The 21,467-nt window shown below is 35.6% G+C and overlaps 1 protein-coding gene across 2 annotated transcripts in view; it reads left to right on the top strand.

Annotated features, from left to right (window-relative positions):
• The window catches only part of msk (importin-7 msk), a 165,854-nt gene that overhangs the window by 133,156 nt on the left and 11,231 nt on the right, over window positions 1-21,467 (top strand). For both annotated transcript variants that reach the window (XM_089098588.1, XM_089098583.1), the window contains exons 10-15: window positions 868-1,014; window positions 7,330-7,455; window positions 9,184-9,315; window positions 15,762-15,938; window positions 19,066-19,199; window positions 20,968-21,169. In XM_089098588.1, coding sequence (XP_088954714.1) covers window positions 868-1,014; window positions 7,330-7,455; window positions 9,184-9,315; window positions 15,762-15,938; window positions 19,066-19,199; window positions 20,968-21,169 — 918 coding nt within the window. The remainder of the gene's footprint in view (window positions 1-867; window positions 1,015-7,329; window positions 7,456-9,183; window positions 9,316-15,761; window positions 15,939-19,065; window positions 19,200-20,967; window positions 21,170-21,467) is intronic.

Raw genomic sequence — 21,467 nt, 5'->3', positions numbered from 1 at the left:
CGACTCGCGCCATTTGTAGCGATAAAAAAGATTGATATTTGTAGCGATAGAAATTTCTCCGATAGTGCCACTTATAGCTCTGGAGATTGTGTCAACTAGGCCAGCGCCGCTCTCAATTAATGAGAGAAAATTGAACATGTAGACATATAAATGTGGCCTCTTTTTTCTCGAGCTATCTGGAGATCAGATTCCTTGGGGAGCGTTTACCTTGGAGACATACGAACTAATTACCTATTATTAGACTAGACGCAGACATATAAATGAAATAAACACAGATAAAAAGGCAATAGATTTATTGACTTACATATTTAGATGCACAGCAATAGGTCACTTCAAATGACAATAATGGTGACCGAGATAAAAAAGGGTTTAAGACTTCTATCTCAATGGACCTGCTTCAACTTTACGAATAATCTCAAAAAGCACATCTACCCCACTATCAAAACATAGCTTGTCAGTCCTGCGCCATGAGGATTGGCTCACCATTGGCTCGAGAGGAACACGGATGTAAATCTTTTGTCCAACAATTCCTTTTAAACATTCCTAATGATTCAGGTGTTCACACAGTTTTTGCCATTTAAACTTCCTGAGAAATATTGTACGTAGCATATTTTTTCTTAGCGAAATCTGAAGCCTGGATAGTGCCATTCTTTGTCTGGGTGATTGCACTTTTTCTCTTTGCTGATTAAGGACTTTTGAAACTAGGTTTAACTTAATTATAGGAAATCGGAATTTTGGTATCCTAAATACATCGCATCTTACTCATGGTACATTTTTATGGTTTGGTTTCAAATTAATTTCCTCAGGCACTAGTGCCATTGAATTCTTTTTCATGAGAATGAACCAACTTAATAATTACTATTATAGGTTGAAACATTTGGTAAACTGGTTAGTTCAGAAGAAGAAGATAAAGCATTGACAGCGATGAGCCTTTTGAATTCAATTGGGACACTAGTTAGTCTATTCGAAGATGAAGTTAATATAATAGATAAGCTTGAACCAGTAGCTCTGCAAGTAAGTTTATAGTTTCCTTATTTAACTTTTTGATGCGACGCTTGTGTGGGAACTTGCTCGAGTCATTTGGTTGTCTGTTGTTGTTGTTTTTTTTGTGGAATAGTTTGCTTTTGTGTTCTAAAAATGAGTGACATCAATTTTGAGCGACAGTGTGCTATCAGGTTTTGCTTTGGCCTTTTGCACAGTGTAACGGAAACTCTTGCTAAGCCTCAGCAAGCCTATGGAGATTGTGCTTTGTCAAGACCCAGGTTTTTAGGTGGTTTAAGAAATTTTCAGAAGGAGGTGGTTTGTTTGACAGTGAGACTGGGTGTGGCCTTTCACAAGGCCCAAAGGACCAAAGGAAAAGTTTTCTAGAATTTAAAATTTAGATTAATTCGATACAATTTTGTAATGGAAAAACTTCCCTTGTCTTTTATTGTGCTTTTCTTCTTTGTCGGTGCTTTAATATCCCTGATACCAAGAATAAGGCTAGAAAGAAAATATATTCTATAGGAGTTTCGGTGAAAAATAAAAGTAGTAGTTAGTGTCGTGGTTCCTTTGGGAATAACTTTGATGCACGATGTGATTTTTTTAAACCTGCCCCAGGAGTAAGGGACACGCACAATCTTGTATTGGACGGAAGTTATATTTTGTAGCAGGAGACGTTCAATAAAGGTTCGATAAATAACGTTTTCTTCGTCTGTTATTGTTTGTCATATTTACGTTTTATTCGAATATCCACAAGCCAGATGAATTCAATATCAAGCCGACTTGGTTTCTCTTAACTATTTCATGTAAGAAAACCAAAAAGTAAGTTCTTGTCAAAGCTACAGATAAGGATTTCATCAAATCTACTGTTTTTAGGGATGAAATTTTGACTAGATAAGATAATTTTACACACTCGCGCCCATTCTTCGAAGAATATCAGGTATAGTGCTGACGAAAGCAGAACTTAAACAAGGAAAAGCAAAGTACTTGAAAAAAAGAACCATCCTGAAGTGGAAAAAAGATTAGAAACATGAATCTAACTTGTTTTCGTTATTCTATTTCTAATTATCCTAATCAAACAGTTCGTAGTAACGAACTGTAAGTAAGGAGCGACCCGGCTCAATAGTAACCGAAACTCTAAAAAACAGAATTTACATCAGAAGAATCAGATTTTTATGCTGATTTCAAATATATAAGTTTCGTCAAGTTTAGTTTTGAGAAAATTTGCCTTATTTTCGAAAAAAGGGAGAAACAACCCCCTAGAAGTCATAGAAGCTTAATGAAAATGGTACCATCAGATTCAGCGTATCAGAGAACCCTTCTAAAGAGGTTTCAAGCTCCTATCTGCAAAAACGTGGAATTTTGTATTTTTTACCAGAAGAAAGATCACGGATGCGTTTTTATTTATTTATTTATTTATTTTTTGTTTTTTTTTCCCAGGGGTGATCATATCGATCCGGTAGTCCTAGAATATCGTGAGAGGGCTCATTCGAACGGAAATTAAAAGTTCTAGTGCCCTTTTTAAGTGATCAAAAAATGGGAGGGCAACTTGGCCCCCTCCCACGCTCATTTTTTTCCCGAAGTTACCCAATCAAAATTTGGGATAGCCATTTTGTTCAGCATAGTCGAAAATCTAATTAACATGTCTTTGAGGATGACTGAATCCCCCACTGCTCCTGGGGGAAGGGCTGCAAGTTGTAAAATTTGCCTATTGTTTACATATAGTATTGGTTATTGGGAAGTATACAGGCGTTTTCAGAAGGAATTTTTTTCTAGTGGGGGGTAAGGGTCAGATTAGGGGTTACGGGGAAGGATCTTTTCATGGAGGATATTTCTTTGGGGAAAGGGACATTTCTAAGAAGTGGGCGCCAGATTTCCCAGCATTATTTAAAAAACGATCAGAAATTAAGTAAAAAAAACAAGTTTTTTTCAACTGAAAGTAAGAAGCAACATTAAAACTTAAAACGAACAGAAATTATTACGTATATGAGGGGGTTTGCCCCCTAGTCAATACCTCGCTCTTTACGCTGAAGTTTTTTTTAGTACTTTCAAAAGAGCTATCTATTCTAATTAACCGGCCTTTGTGATTCAAACTTTAGCGTAAAGAGCGAGGTATTGATTAGGGAGCGAACTCCCTAATATACGTACTAAAACATACGAATATAGAAATTCGTTGCGTAAGATAATTGGTAAGTTACGTCAGAATAAAATTTCGAGAAAGTTGATCTGCCAAAAAAATGAGAATTAAAATGCGAATTTCGTTTTAATTATTCATGTAGGGTGAGCCAAAATCAAAGCTGCATTAATTCAAAAGCGTTCCGAAATTAACTAAAAAAACACGTTTTTTTTAACTGAAAGTAAGGAGCGACATTGAAACTTAAAACGAACAGAAATTATTCCGTATATGAAAGGGGCTGCCCACTTCTCAACGCCTTGCTCTTTACGCTAAAGTTTGACTCTATCTCACAACTTTATTTTTTAAAACAATAAAAAACTTTAGCTTAAAGAGCGAGGCGTTGAGGAGGGGACAGCCCCCTTCATATTAGGAATAATTTCTGTTCGTTTTAAGTTTTAATGTCGCTCCTTACTTTCAGTTTAAAAAGCTGTTTTTTTTAGTTAATACTTAATAAAGCCCCTTCTAAGTATCGTACAATGGTAGAATTTACATAACAGGAAAGAAAGAGCTGCGGCCTGATTACTCCACTCCTGTAAAAATATTTTATGCATAACATAAGAGATTACATATCCATTATTATCCTTAAAAGTCAGAATTTAGTATAGAAGGATAAGTTGAGGGCGCTATAGGTCCATTCTTATGTTTAGGATTATCCTGGATTCAATATTAAAAACAAAAATTAGAAATAATCAAAAAAGTTTTTCCGAATGAAAGTAAAGAACAACAGTAAAACTAAGACAAACAACAATTATACTGTAGGGGAGACTGGCCCACGATCGGCCGGTTTTTACGTTTTTCATTCCCAGGAATTGATTCAAGCGATAAGAAGTTGCTGAGTATGTCAAAGCAAAGTTAGCTCATTCAATACCATCCTTGAAAAATATAATTAGAAATACTCCACCGTTGGTCTAGCTGGATGGCTCTATCCAAGTGGCCAAGAGTGTCAAACTTGGGGTACCCCAGTACTTGTTCGGCCGTCTCTGGCTTACGTTCGGCCACCTGACAAAACGAACAGAAAAATGGCCTGGGAAATATTTGAACTTGTTTTGTGGCTTCTGTAAATGAGTAGGGCCCTCTTACCCCCAACTCCGAAACCCAGGTTTCCTTGTTTATATCCGACCGCTGCATGGCGTAAAAGTGGTGGATGAAACTTTGTATCTGCTCTTTCCCTGGAACTAAAGCTTTGTAAGTTAAAAAAGGTCATTGCGTATAAGCTAAAATACTAGACATCAGGTACAAAGAGAACGTCATAGGATTCTCTGTCACTCGAAAAAGTTAATCCCTAATATGGTAATACAGAGAACGGATATTTTACCAGCCTTTTTTTTTTTTAACCACCATCACCATTACCTATCAAACAGTTCGTGGTAACGAATTGTAAGTAAGGAGCGAGCAGGCTCAATAGAAACCGAAACTCTAGAAAACGGGATTTTGATACCAATAGATACATCAGAAGAATCAGATTTTAATACTGCTTTTAAATATATAAGTTTCATCAAGTTTAGCCCTACCCATCAAAAGTTATACACCTGAGAAAATTTGGCTGATTTTTGAAAAAAGGGGGAAAGGCCCCCTAGAAGTTATAGAATTTTTTGCCAGAAGAAAGATCACGGATGCGGGTTTATTTGTTGTTTTTTTTCCCAAGGGTGATCTTATCGACCCAGTGGTCCTAGAAAATCATGGGAGGTCTTATTGGAACGGAAATTAAAAGTTCTAGTCCCCTTTTTAAATGACCAAAAAAATGGAGGGCAACTAGGCCCCCTCCCTCACTCATTTTTTCCCAAAATAAACTTTTTCCCAATTCGAAAATATGATAACTATGTCTTTTAGGATGACTTAATCCCCCGAAGTCCCCGGGGGGAGGGCTGAAAGTTATGAACTTTACCCAATGTTAACATATAGTATTGGTTATTAGGAAGTATACAGACGTTTTCAGGGGGGATTTTTTCTGGTAGTGGGGGGGGGGGTCGGGGATTATGTGTTAGGATCTTTTCATGGGGGAAGGGACATTGCTATGAAGGGGGCGCCGGATTTTCCCAGCATTATTTAAAAAAAAGATCAGAAATTAAATAAACAAAAAAAAAGTTTTTCAACTGAAAGTAAGGAGCAACAACAAGACTTAAAACGAACAGAAAATATTACGTATATGATTGGGTTTACCCCCTAGTCATTACCTCGCTCTTTAAGCCAAAAAAGTTTTTAGTACTTTCATAAGAGCTATTTATTCTAATTAACGGCCTTTGTGATTAAGGGGTCATTTTTAAAGAATTGGAACAAAATTCAAACTTTAGCGTAAAGAGCAAGGTATTGACTAGGGGGCGAACCCCTTAATTGCGTATTAAAAATATATGAATATAGAAGTTTGTTACGGAAGTTAATTCGTTAACTTCCGTATATTTATTACTAATAAAAACGTTCGTAAATAAAATTAAACAAGTTTCGAGTAAGCCATTTAACCAAATAAAATTAAAATTAATATGCAAATCTTGTTTTAATTATTCATGTACGGTGAGCCAAAATCAAAACCTGCATTAATTAAAAAACGTTCAAAAATTAGAAAAAAACAAGTATTTTTAACTGAAAGTAAGGAGTGACGTTAAAACTTAAAACGAACAGAAATTATTCCGTATACAGGGTTCGGACTTGCCTATAAATTCCAATAAATTCCTATATTTTAATGCACTCCTATAAAATGCCTATATTTTGGCTAAAATCCTATTATTCCTATATTTTCGGGAATATGATTTGCAATTTTCACTGCTCGTTAAGTAAGCCAAGATATGCTTTTCTTTGCTTTTGACTCTGAGATAAGATATGATAAGATATTTATTTCAGAAAATGGCTATCACAAGCCCCGAAGGGCTGAATTCGCATTTCGGGGTCATATAATAAAAAAAGACATAAATAGCACAACAACTAAAAAACTTACCTTACTTTAACTTTACTTACGTTAAGAGCGAGGCGCTGAGGAGGGGACAGCCCTTTTCATATACGGAATAATTTCTGTTCGTTTTAAGTTTTAACGTCGCTCCTTACTTTCAGTTAAAAAAAACTTGTTGTTTTTTTTATTTAATTCAGTAGATGAAACGACCTTAAGTGTCAAAAACTACCTGCTAACAAGTAAAAATAAATAACTACTTTAATGAAAATACTGAAAACAGGCATTTTCAATGAAAATCACCCCAAAAATATTTTAACAATAAAGGGGATGGGGCAATTGCCCCCCCCTCCACAAGTAATGCCACTGGTAGTTATTTCGAACTTGATTTATTTAAATTTATCGAGTCAAAAGAAAATTCTGTGAAGCGAATAAAAAATTGTTAAAGTGCTTCAACTTCAGTTGAAATTGAGGCTAATTCTAGAGATTCGTTGAGAAGTTTGGTTGCGTGATTGTGGGAGAGGATTGGGATTAGAGGGGACAGTTGCAAAACAAGTGAATACTATTTTGAAGACCCAAGCAACTACGAAATGGCAGTTTGAGATATTAGCCTCCGCGTCTCTCTCTGTGTATCCTAATATTAAGGAAGTTTGAGGAAAGCAACCTTATTTTAAGGCGAGGTTCATTAGAGATGAACTAAATTAGGCAATATTCCAAGAGATTCATTTTTTTACTGTTGATGAGAAAAGAAAAAATGTTTAACTAAAGTAAATTTACACCCAATGTTTAGGATGATTTGATTTTTTGTTTGTGGCTTTCGTTGCAAACTATAGAGACTGAGAGGGAAAATCAACCAGGGTGGTTTGAAAGGCAGAAATGGATGTGTATTATATTAAGCTATTACAAGTTTTTTGGACAAAAAGGCGGAAAAGCTGGTTAATTTGGGCGTATAGGATATACAACCTTTTAATTTTCTTTTATCAAGTTTAAGATCTTGTTTGTAAAAAAGGGGACAATTCATTTGTTTCGTATTTTTCAGTATATTAGTGAACTTGTAGAATGCATTTTAGTACATTTCGTAAAATATTTGTGTGCAAAACACATAATAATAAAAACATTCATTTTCATTGACCATTTATGTTTCTTCTTGTGTTAATTTGTGTTTTAAGTAGCAACATTCTGATGATGCACAAATGTAATTATTTTGACTTCTAGATAGCTAGAAGTCACTTGGTGTACCCTTGTAACTGGGTATGACTCCTAATAGGTTCAACTAAAGTCTTATTTCATTTAGGTAATTGGTCTAATTCTGATGGAAGCCAAGCTGGAGTTCTACGAAGAGGCTCTATCGCTTGTTGAAGATCTGACCTCGAGCCGTATTTCCGAAAATATGTGGAAAGCATATGAGCTCATCTATCAGGTAATTGTAATCTTTTATCAGCTGTCAAAAATTGAAATGGACAAGGACTTAATGTATTGATAAACGATCAGCTGCAAAACAGAATCCATGGAGTAAGAACGGGAGGAACAAAACTTGTAATGTAAGAAAATTAAAAAAACAAAACAAATAAATAACAACAACAGTGTTTTGTATAACGTGCATTTTAATCTGTCAAAATAGCATAAAAAAGACGGTGCATACATTAAAAGAAATTAAATGTCGAAACTATTTTTGGTAGTTTTGACAAATTCGACTACATTTTTGGATATCAGTAAAACGAAGAAAAGAAATTGAACAGCACTAAGATTTTTTTTTTTTTTTTTATAGAATGTTTGTCACAAAAAGGGATGACATTTTTACTAAATAAGATAATTTTACACCCTCGTCTCCATCTTTCAAAGAATATCTGGTATAGTGCTGACAAAAGCACAAGTTAAACAAGGAAATGCGAAGGACATGAAAATAAAACCTTCCTGAAACGGAAAAAAAATATTAAGAACTTGAATTAATCTCGTTTTCATTATTTTATTTCTAATTGTCTTAATACCTCATGAAGCACCTTCTAATAAGAGCAGAAGTCTACCAGAATAGAATTTATTGTCATTTGAATCATTAAAATTGTCAATTATATCATTTTAAACAATATATTCTTATTCAGCTTGCAGGGTCGTCAATTTCTGTAAATTAAAAATATCTATGCTGAAGTCGCCAAGTACAATAAAAAATAAATTCTACCTTCTGCTTGGAATGGCCTGTTTGTTTAGCTGAATATGCTACCTTTATAAAAAAAAAATCTGACCTAGGGGTCCAAACGATTAAGCAACCAATATATGGAACCATGCCTGCTTGGTAGTAATACTAAATGCCAATAAACGTGTTGGTTAGGTGTAAAGAGGGGTTTTATCTCTACCCCTTATGAAACCAGGCAAATTGGCAATACTTACCATGCACAATCAATCATTATTATATTTTGAGAAAAAAAAACTATTAATTGACCTAAAAGTTAAGAGGGATTGTTATGATATCAATAACTATAACTTGTCAAGATGTTTCAGATCTAGAATAGAAGTCTTCGTGTTGTTTAGACTTGAGACCGATTCAAGATTGAATGAGCATACTGTGGGCCATGACAAGATGAGATAATCAAATTTAAGGATGTTGTAGGTGGTATTTTACTGACTCCTGTCCCATTCTCAGTATTAACGTTATGCAATGCGTCACATTTAGTATTAATTATTGTTAATAAAATTATGGTACAGCTTGAATAGTTAGTCAGTCGGTATCTACGATTCGTCTCTACTCAGCTTAGAAAAGTTCAGTACTCCCAGACGACTGCGATAAGCAAAGCTGAGTTTGGTTTGGGAGTATGGGAATTAAAGAGATATGAGGAGGATATTCTCGATCTTTATATAGAATTCGCTTGAAGATAACTTGAGGAGCCAGGATTAGTGACCAGCTGCTAGTGATAGCCATACTCGCATCCTAAGCCCTCTTGGCGTGAAATACCGAAAATGAGTTATTAGACAATAATTTTCAAGAGTTTGGGGTTCTTCGGACCTATAATGCTCGTTTGTTAACCTCCGGTGTCCTTTACGAATGAATTAGTCAACTCACACGCTTATGTTGGATTTGTTCCACCGCAAACCAGTTGACGAATTGGCTTAGGTTCTTCATTGGAAGTAATAAAACTCACAATTTTCTTTGCAGACTTTCCAAAGAGACGCATTTGACTACTTTAACGAGATGATGCCTGCTCTTCACAATTACGTAACCGTAGATACCGACGGTTTCCTATCTAATCCTGCACGTGTTTTAGCCGCGTTTGAAATGGCCAAAACGGTAAGGTTTTATCCTCTATCATTGATTCTTATTTTCCCATAAATCTGGATAAATCTTTTACAAATTTATCGTAAAAACAAAATGCTATTGATAATTAACCAATTAAAAAGTTTGTTATTTAAGGCACAATTTTTCCGATGGCCATGCTTTATTATCAGAACCAAAAATCCTTCGAGAATCACTTGGCGAAAAAACGTTAGTAATGATAACTGTTTTTGGTTATTCGGGTGTTTTCTCAGAATGTAGTTCGCATTGTTAAAGGTTAAGTGCGTTTTACTTATAAAAAAAAACTCGCACATAGAACTCATCTTTCACCCTAAAAATTAAAACTTTGGTCATTATTTGTTAAAACTAGTAGTTACAAACTAAAGCCTTTAATTTCCTTAGAAACTAAAACTAACCACTGTTATCATAATTAAGTTTAAAGAGGCCTTGTTTTTAGCCTGACAGAATTTTGATTCCCCATGTCTCTGTATCTTCGTCGACCGATTTAAATATAAAGAAATTGAGTCAGTGAAGTCTAAAGTGGGAAGGAACAACCCGGGAAAGAAGCGGGAAGGAGATATAAGAGTATTAAACCACTCACGAGATGGAGGGCCTCAGTAGGGTTTTAAGGAGATATATTATACGAACAGAAATGTGCAAGGGTCTAAAAAACATCAAAATCTCTTTGGGTCTAAAATATGTTAGACGCCAAGATAAAAATCTCCCCTATATGACAAATTTTGGATGTCAATAGCAATTATTGAAAGTGGGGCCCGACCGATATGGTTTTTTGGTGTCCGATACCGATACAATTTGCTGACAAATCCTTGAAAGAAGCGTAAAATATTTATTGACATTGATTATTCAAGACCCAAATTTCAATAGCGGGACTATGAATTTTTAAACATTTTCCTATTAATGTGAAAACTTTACTGTATATTCATATTATATGGTCTCCTGTTGTATGGTCTAACAAGTTCATGCTAGGAGAAGGGATTTAAAGAATGTGTCGACAAAATCGTTCAGTATGCCGACTAATTCGGACACATAAGCTAAATTTCCAAGGTGTTGACACACGGTGGTTTCTCGGATCTTTCACCCACGCAAGTGAACTCTCATTAAAAAGAAATGCATGGTTTATTTTGTTCTTTTTAGTTGTTTCGGTATAAAGATGTACGTTCTTGGAGTCCCCATACATTTAGAACATTGCTGCACCAGGTGTCTATTGACAGCAAATATACTTTGACTTAATTTGACTCACCTCTGCTGCTCTCTCCAATATGGTCAGACGTAGCTGGTGGCTCCACCCCAAAAGACTGGACAAGCAAAAATTACTTCAGGAAATCTGGTGCCCTCTTCTGGACGAGTTCGGCATTAAAAAAAAAAAAAAAAAAAAAAAAAAAAAAAACAGCCGTTAACAAATATTTTTTTCCCGATATCCGATAATGACACTGATCCTCATATCGGTTGGGCCCTAATTGAAAGATCATCACCTTGCGGGTCAAGGGTGTATCCGGTATTTTTCTTTTTTCGGAGGACTTTTTTGCGTAAAATTGGTTTTATAAGCGCATTTAAAATTTGTTTATATACATTTTTTTACTTTCTTACGAGTCACCATTTTTTTCTGGGGGGGGGAGGGGGATTTCAAGCTTGGTTGTGCCTGGCTTAAAATCTTGATAGTTTTGTAACAAATAAATATAGAATTGGTAAAAATCCTGGTTGTCAGATATGAATAGACTCAAGATGGTGTCATTGTCAAAAAATGTTTACTCAAAGCATTTCCATTTCCAAATTTACACCAAAATTTTCTCTGGGAGTTGCAAATGGAACAGATTGTCGGAACTCAGCTGCGATTTTAAACTTAGATTTTAATGTCTGTAAAGGAAACATATTTTTGGAGAAGAATTGGCTTAGCTTAGCCATAAAGGTAAAAAAAAAAAAAAAAAAAAAAAAAATGCATATATTGGCTGACAATTTTCACTGATCCTGGCATTGACTCAAGCAGACATAAGTTAACTTACCAATGACAATCCAAGCAACTGTGTCCACGTTTCATGCGGCCAAAAAGGAATAGCATCCACACCATCCTTTGAAATATGACCCCCTTGAAGGGTATCGTCGTTTCCCCTCACATGAGGATAGGATTGCTCCCCGGAAATATTAATCCGAAGGACCCGTCTCTTCAGTAGTACTTGACTCTGGGCCTAGAAACCAATTTTTCGGACTTCAACCGCCGGTAAAAGCTTCTGTACAAAAATACTAATACCAAAGAGTAGCTATTAGCAAATATTTGTAAGTGTATTTGTTACTGTGACTGTCTAAAATTCGTGATTGTCAACATTCACTGGGGAATGTCGACAATACCTTTTTTGTCCTTGGATTTAGTCAGTGTTTTCAGTGAAAATTTTCAGTTTAATGCAAGATTTGATGTTGACAGGTTAGGTTTGGTTAAGTTGGGTTAGCTTAGTTTAGGTTAGCCTAACCTAACTTTAACTTTTACCATCATAGCTTACATAAGACTGGAAAAGCTGACTCGCAAAGCTAATTGAATCCAAGCACGAGAAAAAGGAATTTTGGACATTCACAGGTGAATGTCGACGTTAGCCAGATTTCGGATATTCGCGGTAATATATTGATTAGAAATTCTAACCCCCAAATTCACTAAGATATTTCAGCTATTACTAAGGAGTTTTGACAACAATGCATTTACTTTTGTAGTAATCAAACAGTTCGTTGTACCGAACTGTAAGAAAGGAGTGACAAGTGACCAACGTTCTGTTTTTGTTTATTACTCTCAGGTTCTATTGGAAAAGTATCCTTCCTATCCCAAGAGACTTGTCTTATAATTATTTGCTATTCAAATAAATTTAAAGTAAAGCTTTTAGTTCATTGGCTTAACTTCTTTTAAAATGGTGTAAATGAGGACTGGTAGCCCAAAGGATTTTGAAAGTGCCCCGAAGAACCCCATGAGCCGCATATAAATGTTCGTTCTTATATTAGATTTTATTATCAGTGTAGACAATATTTGGTGCCAAAAATGGGAACTAGATTGGTTGTTACCATTCTTTTAATGCCTTTTTCAAGGGTTTGTTTAGTAGCATAAAGTAATTGTAGTTCGTGCTTGTGCAATTTTTATGACCTTGTAAACAGCTCAGTTTTAGTGCTTCTTAGTGCTATGCCGAGTGTGTCAATGAATAAGTCTATGTCTATGTCTATATCTGTTATTGTGTCTGCAATTACTCTTTTATGTAAACATAGATAGTATAGGCTAGTAGTAATTAAACTAAACGCACATTGAGTAAAGAATCATAACACTAAAAAAAATAAAGATCCATAAATACAAATTAAATGAAAAATGAAATTATTGAAATATATCAATTTTACTAGGGCAGTTTTTTTTCTTCAACTTTTTCACTCAGTTTTTATTAACTGGTATCAATTGGGGTATTTGTACTTCGTTTTTGGTGTTGGAAGTTAGCGCCTGGTATTTTTGAATGTGTTTTATGTTTGATCAATTTCGTGGCGAAAAAGCGCTAATCTTTCTCAAAGTGAAAAATTTCAGATAACAAAAGCACCAGATTTCTCAAACTGAAATATTTCTGTTTTGTGACAAGTGTTATAAAAATGAAGATTTGATTCTGATGTTTCAATAAAATATAGATGTTCAAAAATGTTTTTAAAATCAAAGTTAATCTTTGAACAAATGGAAGCTAAATCATATGTCTGGTTGTATTGTTGGTTTTCCATACTCATGCTATTTGTTCTAAGCGTGAGGAATTTTGCGGGCCGAAATAATGCATGAGATGGACCACATGCGGCTCATTGGTCGCGCGTTTATACCCCTGGTGTAAATGCTATTATTGTTAGGCGAATCATTGGGAATAATAACCATGCAGAATTGTATCTACAATATTGGGTAGAAGAAGCCGAACTAATTTAGGTTCTGTTTTGTATATACTATTCCGTCTTTCTTGTGAGTCACTATAGTTTTCTTGCAATAGGTAGTTATAGATCTAAGAAGACAAAGCCAAGATTACACGGGATGAAATAGTAAATAAGATCAAAGCCCCCCCCCCCCCAATCCACTCTGTCTTAGACAAAAGTTGTTTATTTGATCGATTCAGCATTTTTTTTCGGTTATTTAGAAGAATGACCAATGTACGCTTGACCATTATACAGTGAACGTAACCAAAAAATTTTCACCGGCTAAGGAAATTCTAGTTTGTTTTATAGAATGACAGAGGGTATAAGCAGAGAGGTTGCACTACTAGTGGCTGATAGGGCCTTGTTGGCAGTTAATCTAACCTACATCAGTTGATCCCAGACCTGTTCATATGGCTACTCCTTATGATTGCATAGAACCAGTCTTTAAAAAATGTAATCTAAAGCTTTATTTCAGCATTAGTTACTACTATAAATCAACCTAACTGCTGAAAAAATCCGCAGGATAGTTTTGCTACCACGCAGAGAAAAGCGTTTATCATCTCTTTTTGAGGGACAGGATCACCCTTCTCATTTGGAAAATACTGCTTTGGCTTAGTCACTGAGGAGCACTCGCCCATTTTTCAAACAGGAAATAAAAATTTTCAACCTTACTTCAATTCTCTAAGATGGGCAATTTTAATTTTTCAAAATGAGAATTGGGTACTTGTGTATTATACGCCATTCACTCAAGTTTACGCTGTGTAAACTCGAGAACAAACCGGATTCTTCGTTACTTTAGAAACAAATTTGGGCTATATATTTGCATATTAGGGGGGCAGGGGTAAAGTATGGCGGGTCTGAATTCAAAATGTGTTAGGTACAATTGTTCTACATATTAAGAAGCAATAATTGTTTTCTAACTTCAAACTCTCCAAATAGTTACCCCCCTCTCCCCTAATGTGCAAATATATAGCCTAAATTATATATTTTCCATCTATTCTGTCACTTGTCTTTGTCTTTTCTCACGCTAAGCTGAAAAAAATAACGAAGAAACCAGTTTGTTCTCGATTTTTTACACAGCGTAAACTTGAGTGAGTGGCGTATAATACACAAGTTCCGAAAATTGCATACAAAATGTATACATTCAAAAGTTACATACAAAATGTAACTTTTGGCTATATTTAATATTTATATCGACCTGTCTAGAAGTACAAATTAGGCCTGGGGGTCTGTATTTTAGTGTACCCAAAAGCAGTGCGGTGAACGGGCCTGAAACCAAAAATTATGTCCTTTGGAAAGCAGGCTTTGACACACCATGTGCATATTAAGTCCGTAGATATAAAAGATGCAAATCACTGTAGGGGGATTCAGGAATGTATCGATATGATAATTAGATTGGTGTTATAAGACTAATCTAAACTGATGAAGAAGTGATGAGAATTAATACTCTACCGATTAACTAGTCTTGTTGATGGTCTCTTCCCTTGTATTTTTGCTCAAACGTATTTTTATTTCTCAGACTCTAAATTGCCCCCAGACATCTTAGCCAACATTAGGGCTATTTCTAAAATGCCAGCTTTTAACGTTTTTTAGTTTTCTATATTTTATTTAGCTAGCAGATAATATTGACCCGTTTTGATCTTAAATTCTATCTTAAAGCATCCTAAGACTAAAATATGTTTTGCCGCATTTATTTTTCTGGTGTTTTAAAAGCCTTACTATATAGATTCACTTAATCTTCCTTGATGAAGCTAGAGGACTCAATTTACGGAAGTTCTCAAGAATGTTTGGCAGATTTCAGCCTGATTGGGAGCATTGTTTCCTTTTATAAATGGGAATACACCTCTAATTTTACCACCATTAATTAGGGAAATAAATTAGGCCGTTTATCAATTCTGATATTTCTTATATGATTTTTCTTCCGATTTATGAGCACTTACCAAAATCTTTTCGAGTCTGTAGAGGACTTAACTATTGTAAGTTTGAGATATGTTAGTACTCTTTAACGTAGACTTGAGCCTGGAATGCCTACAGCTCGACTTGCACCGTCACATTCTTCCTCCCTAACAAGAAAACTGGCAATTAATACTGTACTAGAGTAACTACAAAAAAATGTCACTAGACATTTATGTCAAGAGAATTTCCACTTTGGCAATAGAAAGATAGCGCAACTCCTTCGTGCGGCATTTTATTGTTCTTTTAGTGATTGATGTCACTTCTTGACGTTCTCCTTATGTGTCATTGTGTTAGTCTTTAAACAGTTCTTGATACTTTGGATTTTTGTTGTTGCTTTTTTTTTGTTTATTATTTCTTTTTTTTTTCTTTCTTTTGAGGTTATGTAGCTCTTTTTTTCAAAATTGAAAGGCTCATTTTAGTTTTGAATTTATTGTGGTGAATAAGCTCATTCTTTTTTGTTCAGAATCCCCAAGTTACCCAACCGGTTTTAGTTCACTTTAATAATCTACCCTACCAAGCGTTAAATTTTGAGTTGTTTTTTTTTAGCGTCGTCATTTCTTATTTCTTCCTTTATATTTTAGGTCTTATCTAATGATTCTGGGGAAGACCCTGAGTGTCATGCTGCCAAACTTCTCGAAGTAATCATTCTTCAATGCAAGGGAAGAATTGATTCTTGCATTCCCCCATTTGTAGAATTAGCCGTTTCAAGACTCTTCAGGGAAGTTAAAACCTCTGAATTGCGAACAATGCTTCTTCAGGTACGTAAGCACATCCAATGGTTAATGGTGGTTGAATTATACTGACAAGAATTAATTGGTGAAATTTTTAATATTTAAATGGCATTCGCCCGTTTACTGTCAAATATAAACGCACTGGTTAGTTTGTACACAATGATTAGTTTGTACACAAGTTTGAAGTAAAGCCATCTTGATAGTATTAGAACTTTAGGATTCTAGCTTTAGAATTTGTATCATAGCTTGATTCCTTTCAGAATAATTCCTTTCAGAATAAACTTGTCATTTTATTACTATCAAACAGTGGTAGGATGAGGCGCCAGTTACGTGTTGATAGCCATTTCTTGTAGATATTTACTGACTCTGGTGTGTATTGCCTGTGTGATACACTTTTTATTGCCTGTTTGAAACGAATTGATTAGGTACCCAAAAAACGTACTTGTGGCCACTCGCGCCTAAGGTAATGTAAATGGGATACTAGAGTATTCTGGAGAATTGATAAACTAATATCCAACATACGGCTACCTTTTGTTGGCACAGTGACAAACTTGCTTTGGGGAGGGATAAATGCTTAGCCATTTAGGACCAAGATCGTTTAAGTTCCCAGGCAATTATGGCATGTGTGGTAGGATCCAAGGATCGTGGATTCTCAGTGCAGTGCTGCATGTAAGTTACAAGGTCTTGGCAATAGGGAACACGGGGTGGATAATAAATCACGAATATCACAAGTGACGCTACTTTTTAGGAAGCTTCTAAGGTGACTTCACCACAACCCTTGACTTCAAAGTCGCCTTATTTCGTATATCGTTAAAATTGGAGAATCTGCTTTTTACTGTAGATAGGCAAAAATATACCAATATCACGACCATGGATTATTATAATGCCATCAAGAATCATTCTTAGCTTTAAATGGGAATAAGATCCGTCAAATGCAACTAACTTCTCAGTCTCAGACCAAGACTAACTGATACTGGCAATATCAAAAAGTAGATAGCTACCCTTAGAGGCCATGCATCAACAAAGGTAGAGGTGTTTGCTCCCTGTTTTTGAGCATTGCAACACTTTCTTGAAACAGAGCTTTTTTCTTCTACTGGTAAGGAGGTTGACATCAGGGCAAGAGGTCACAAAAGACAGGGAAAGGGAAATTTCGATGAAGACCTTTGTGATGGAGCACAACACTCGTCTAGGCAGCTGGCTTTAAAATCATCTTTAAAAACCCGCAGTGTTCCGATTTTCTGCTTCCAACACTTACGTGGAACCTAGAAAGAAGCGACTCACGGCTAGGTATAAGTGCAGGTACCTCTACGTGTTGAGGGTACTCTGTCTCGATTTGAGTGGATTGACTGACAATTGGACACTTGCACTAGACAGATTTCGGTTGGATCTTGATACAGTCTCATTCGCCTGGTGTAGGTACTTTTGACAGACAACCAGAACGACCTGTTCAGAAACTTCTGCATAGTGAGAACAATTTTGGCGTTAATTCAAGCACAGGCTGCGTTGATGCGCTGTGCGCATGGATCGCACTCAAACAAGGGGTTCTCTACAACTTGTGGCAACCTGACATTTCAAATTAGGTTTGTTTGTTCCAGAAGCTGACTAGTCATTTCTGTCTAGTGTAATAGTCTGTAGCAGACACAGCTCCAGGTTATTACGTCAGGAGTGGCTTGTAGCATTGCTTTCAACTTTTCACTTGGCTCACTAACATTCCTTTTAATTTGCTCATGAGTCTTTTCGGTATGAATTTTTTGGTTTTAATCTAGGCTGAATACTGGTTTTGGGATAATCATTTACTCTCCAAGCTATGTACACAGAGGACATCTTCAAGGTAATTTAAGGCAAGGTTAGGTTAGGCAATGACAGCCGTGAGATTTTCAGAAAAAAGCGGATCATATGTAAAAAACATGGCTTTGCCAATTTGCAAGATAACATTAAAAACTGTCATTAAGGAACAAAACTATTTCGATCTTTCCTTGATTCTTAGAAGTTTTTTCACCTGCTTTTTCTCTTTTTCGTTGGATGTCTTCAGTTTTATTTGAAGATCCATTTTGTCCGGATTCATAATTGACACAATTAATAACGAATAAAACAAAGATGAATTTTTTTCATTTTATTTGCAATACATTTCTATACACTTAAAAATGGGATCCACGCCTGAAATGAGAAAACAAATTTCCACTGAATATGTTGCACGCCATCTTTTTTTTTACTCATTATTATCTTCGAGTAGATGCCGCCGTGCATGAATCCATAAAAAATAGCATTGTTGTACAGTCAGCGCTACTACGCACAATAAAAGGAAGTATTTTGATTTAACGAAAATCTTAATCAGATGAAAGTTTTAAAATCTTATAAATATCTTTGACAGAGGATGGCAAATAAACACTTAATAGATTAGTTGCTTATATTTTCTCTACACGTCCCAAATTAAGCCAACAAAATTAAATCTTTTTCTCAAACATAGTAGTTGTTTACACTTTTGACCACTAGGTAGTGTTCATTATGTAAAACAGAGTGACTATATCAACCAATAGTTGTATGAAAAAGTGGTTTTCTTACACCTTCTAAAGATGTAGTGTAAAAAAAGGGATCAGATGGTTAAATCATGTTTTAAAGATAAAGGAAGACAAACTGCTAGAACTTGTGCTTTTTGACATTTCAGGTGAGGTCGAACGAATAGAAGGATGCCATCGGGAGAAATGGGGATAGCCAGTTGAAAAAAAATTCTAAGCAATTATAAATTTTGCAGAAGGTATTGAAAAGTGAAACTATGGATAAGGGGGTGGGGTGGAGGAGTATTGCTGCAACTATGTTGGTCTTAGACGGATTAGTACTGCAATGAGTCGTTGGCTGTAACAGTATATTAAAGTAAGTGTAGATATGGGTTGGCTTAATAATTCAGCGATCTAATCCCTATCTGAACAAGTTGATTAATTTTCTTTATGGGCTTCGAGGATCTCGTAAGATGAGCCCTGGTAATTTTACTTTTGATTTTTTTTATTGCATTTTGCATAGAAATCTATTAAACTGATTCATGGGAAAAAAGAAAGAAGGATTTTGAAATTTTGAAGAAAGGGTTCAGTCTCCAAATCACCCACAGCCCTCAATTGCTTACCTTCATTTCATGTATGTAATATCCCTCTAATTTTAGGTAGTTATTGCTGCCCTTTACTATAACCCAGAGATGTTGTTAAATACACTAGAGGCTCTCCCACAAATAGGTGGAGTTAGTGTACTGACTCAATTTATAAAACAATGGATACAAGACACAGACTGTTTTCTTGGGTAAGTTCTTTCATGAAATAATTACATTGTTTATAATTTTGGTCCACTAGAGCCATACTTATACTTCCGATAGAGCTTGACAAGGACTTGACCTTGTAGCCCGTTGTGTTTGCGCAATTTTTTAATATATAAATATTGTCGGTGCCCGAGTGTGGCAGCAAAATTGACTTAGCTATTATGGTACTTGCGTAAAGTTTCAGCCAAATATCTTTGAACAGCTAGCCTACTAAAGAGGGTAAAAGATGGGGTTATAAAATTGAAAGGGGTGTGAAGAAGAAACAAGTAAGAGAAAAAGAAAATTCCACCTGACGTAAGGAAATGAAACAAAATTGAATTAATGATGCAAGAAGCGACGTGATTGGGACGGTTTTTTCTTATTAGTTTGGTTATTTTCATTGTATTATATTTTCTTGGCTCCTAGTTCATTAGCTTTTAGTTTGAAATGGTCATTTACCTATTTTGGCCGAGAGCCTTGCAATAAATGCTTTTGGACTGGTTATTCATGGACGTAAACAATTATAGAAAGAATTGTAACCATTGGAAGGCAGCCCGGTAAAGACAGGATCAGTCAGTATAATTCACATTTTTAATGTTTAAATGAGCCCTTTTTATTTAGTCCCAACGTTGTGAAATAAATTAATTGCCATGGAACTTTGTGGGTGGTCAGATGCATTTTTCATATTTTATTGGCGCTTCTTGCATTACGACTATGAATAAAACGTCACCACACAGTGTCATCAAGACGACTAGGGAGTGAAAATGATGTAACAATGGTTCTATTACATAAATAACACATAGTTGCGCAACGTGGAATGGATATGGTCCCTTTTTGTCTGAAGGGGCCTCTTGTTTTTCTGATTTTCCTCCCCCTAGAAAAATTTCCCCGCCCGTCCCGTATGTTTTCACCTATGCCCGAGATTATTTTTTTTTGTTTCTTTTTTACTTCCGCCCTATTGTTTGATATCATTTTTTTTCGTAGTATTATGACGCTGTTGGGTCATATTACAATTCAACTGTCAGTTAAGCAATTTTCAGAACTATGTTATCTAATCTTTTTCCCCCATTTAATGGTATTAACCTTATATGTGTAACTGCCCGTTGTTTGAATGTTTCCGATTTTAGGTATGACAATATCCAAGTTTACTTTGTTTGGATAGGTACGTTGATTAGTTGTTTGCTTGATGTTGATTACTTGTGGCACACATGGCTTATAGAGAAACACAAAAACCAACTGGAAACAATTCAGAAGAGAGCCTCCAAAATAATTCTTAGGCCAAATTACAAAAGCTATGAACGAAGCTTGAGCCAACTCAAACTCCCAACCCTGGATAAAAGGAGGCATGGAGTTCTGATGAAGTTTTGAGCCGACATCCTGAAGCCCTCAACGCACCCAGATATCCTACCTACGTTTACTTCAGAGACCCACGCCCGCGCAACAAGGTTGGCAACTCTTAAAGGGAAAAAAACCTGTTAGAATGCCCGCCTTCACACTCGACAACAAGATTTTTAAACTCCTTCTTGCCCTGCTACTTCAGGTGTTACAACAATAGTGTCCTGAAGTCGAAGGGATGGCTCATCATTTGTGTTTTTTGGTGTTGTTTCTTTTTGTGCTTTTGTTTGACGATACCCATGTTATTGCAGTGTGATAAAGGGAACGAATAAAGATTTTTATTGTTTCTTCACCTTGTTATATTAGTTTTGTATACGTTTCCAAGTTTAATCTTTTAGTTATCGGTAACATCGGTTATATTGATTTCTATTGTTTCAGGCTCCATGATAGAAAATTGTGTGTTATCGGGATTTGTAAGCTGTTAGAAATACCAGCTAGCCATCGGCCGCAAGCTGTTGGAGAAGTCGCTGGAGTGCTACTCCCCTCTTGCATCCTCCTTTTTAATGGATTAAAAAGGGCATATGAAATAAAGGCAGCTGAGGATAATGAGGAAGAAGAGAAAACTGACAGTGAAGATGAGGTAAACATATAACCTGGGCAACATGTCTTTTGGGTTAAGGTTTTGAAGATAGTGGGTTGGCGAACTTCTATTTGTTTTTGCGAATGATAGATAAGCGTTAAAAATTCTGTTGTGTTAACTGAGGCTTAAGTTTTTTTCATTATTTTAGGGCCGCTTGTAATTCTGCTGGGTGGTTTTAGCCATATTTCCCAATCCCAATGTTATTACTACTATTTCTGCTCCAACCAATCACAAATCTAGCCAGGTATGCATTGCTTCATGCCTCTTTGGGGACTCCTTTTCTCAATTTTCATGAATT

Source organism: Artemia sp. Qi Xiang Cuo, chromosome 2 (assembly GCF_049724085.1).
Source record: "Artemia sp. Qi Xiang Cuo chromosome 2, ASM4972408v1, whole genome shotgun sequence".
Taxonomy (NCBI): domain Eukaryota; kingdom Metazoa; phylum Arthropoda; class Branchiopoda; order Anostraca; family Artemiidae; genus Artemia; species Artemia sp. Qi Xiang Cuo.
Note: the sequence above shows the minus strand (reverse complement) of the source record. Positions and strands in the feature narration are given on the sequence as shown.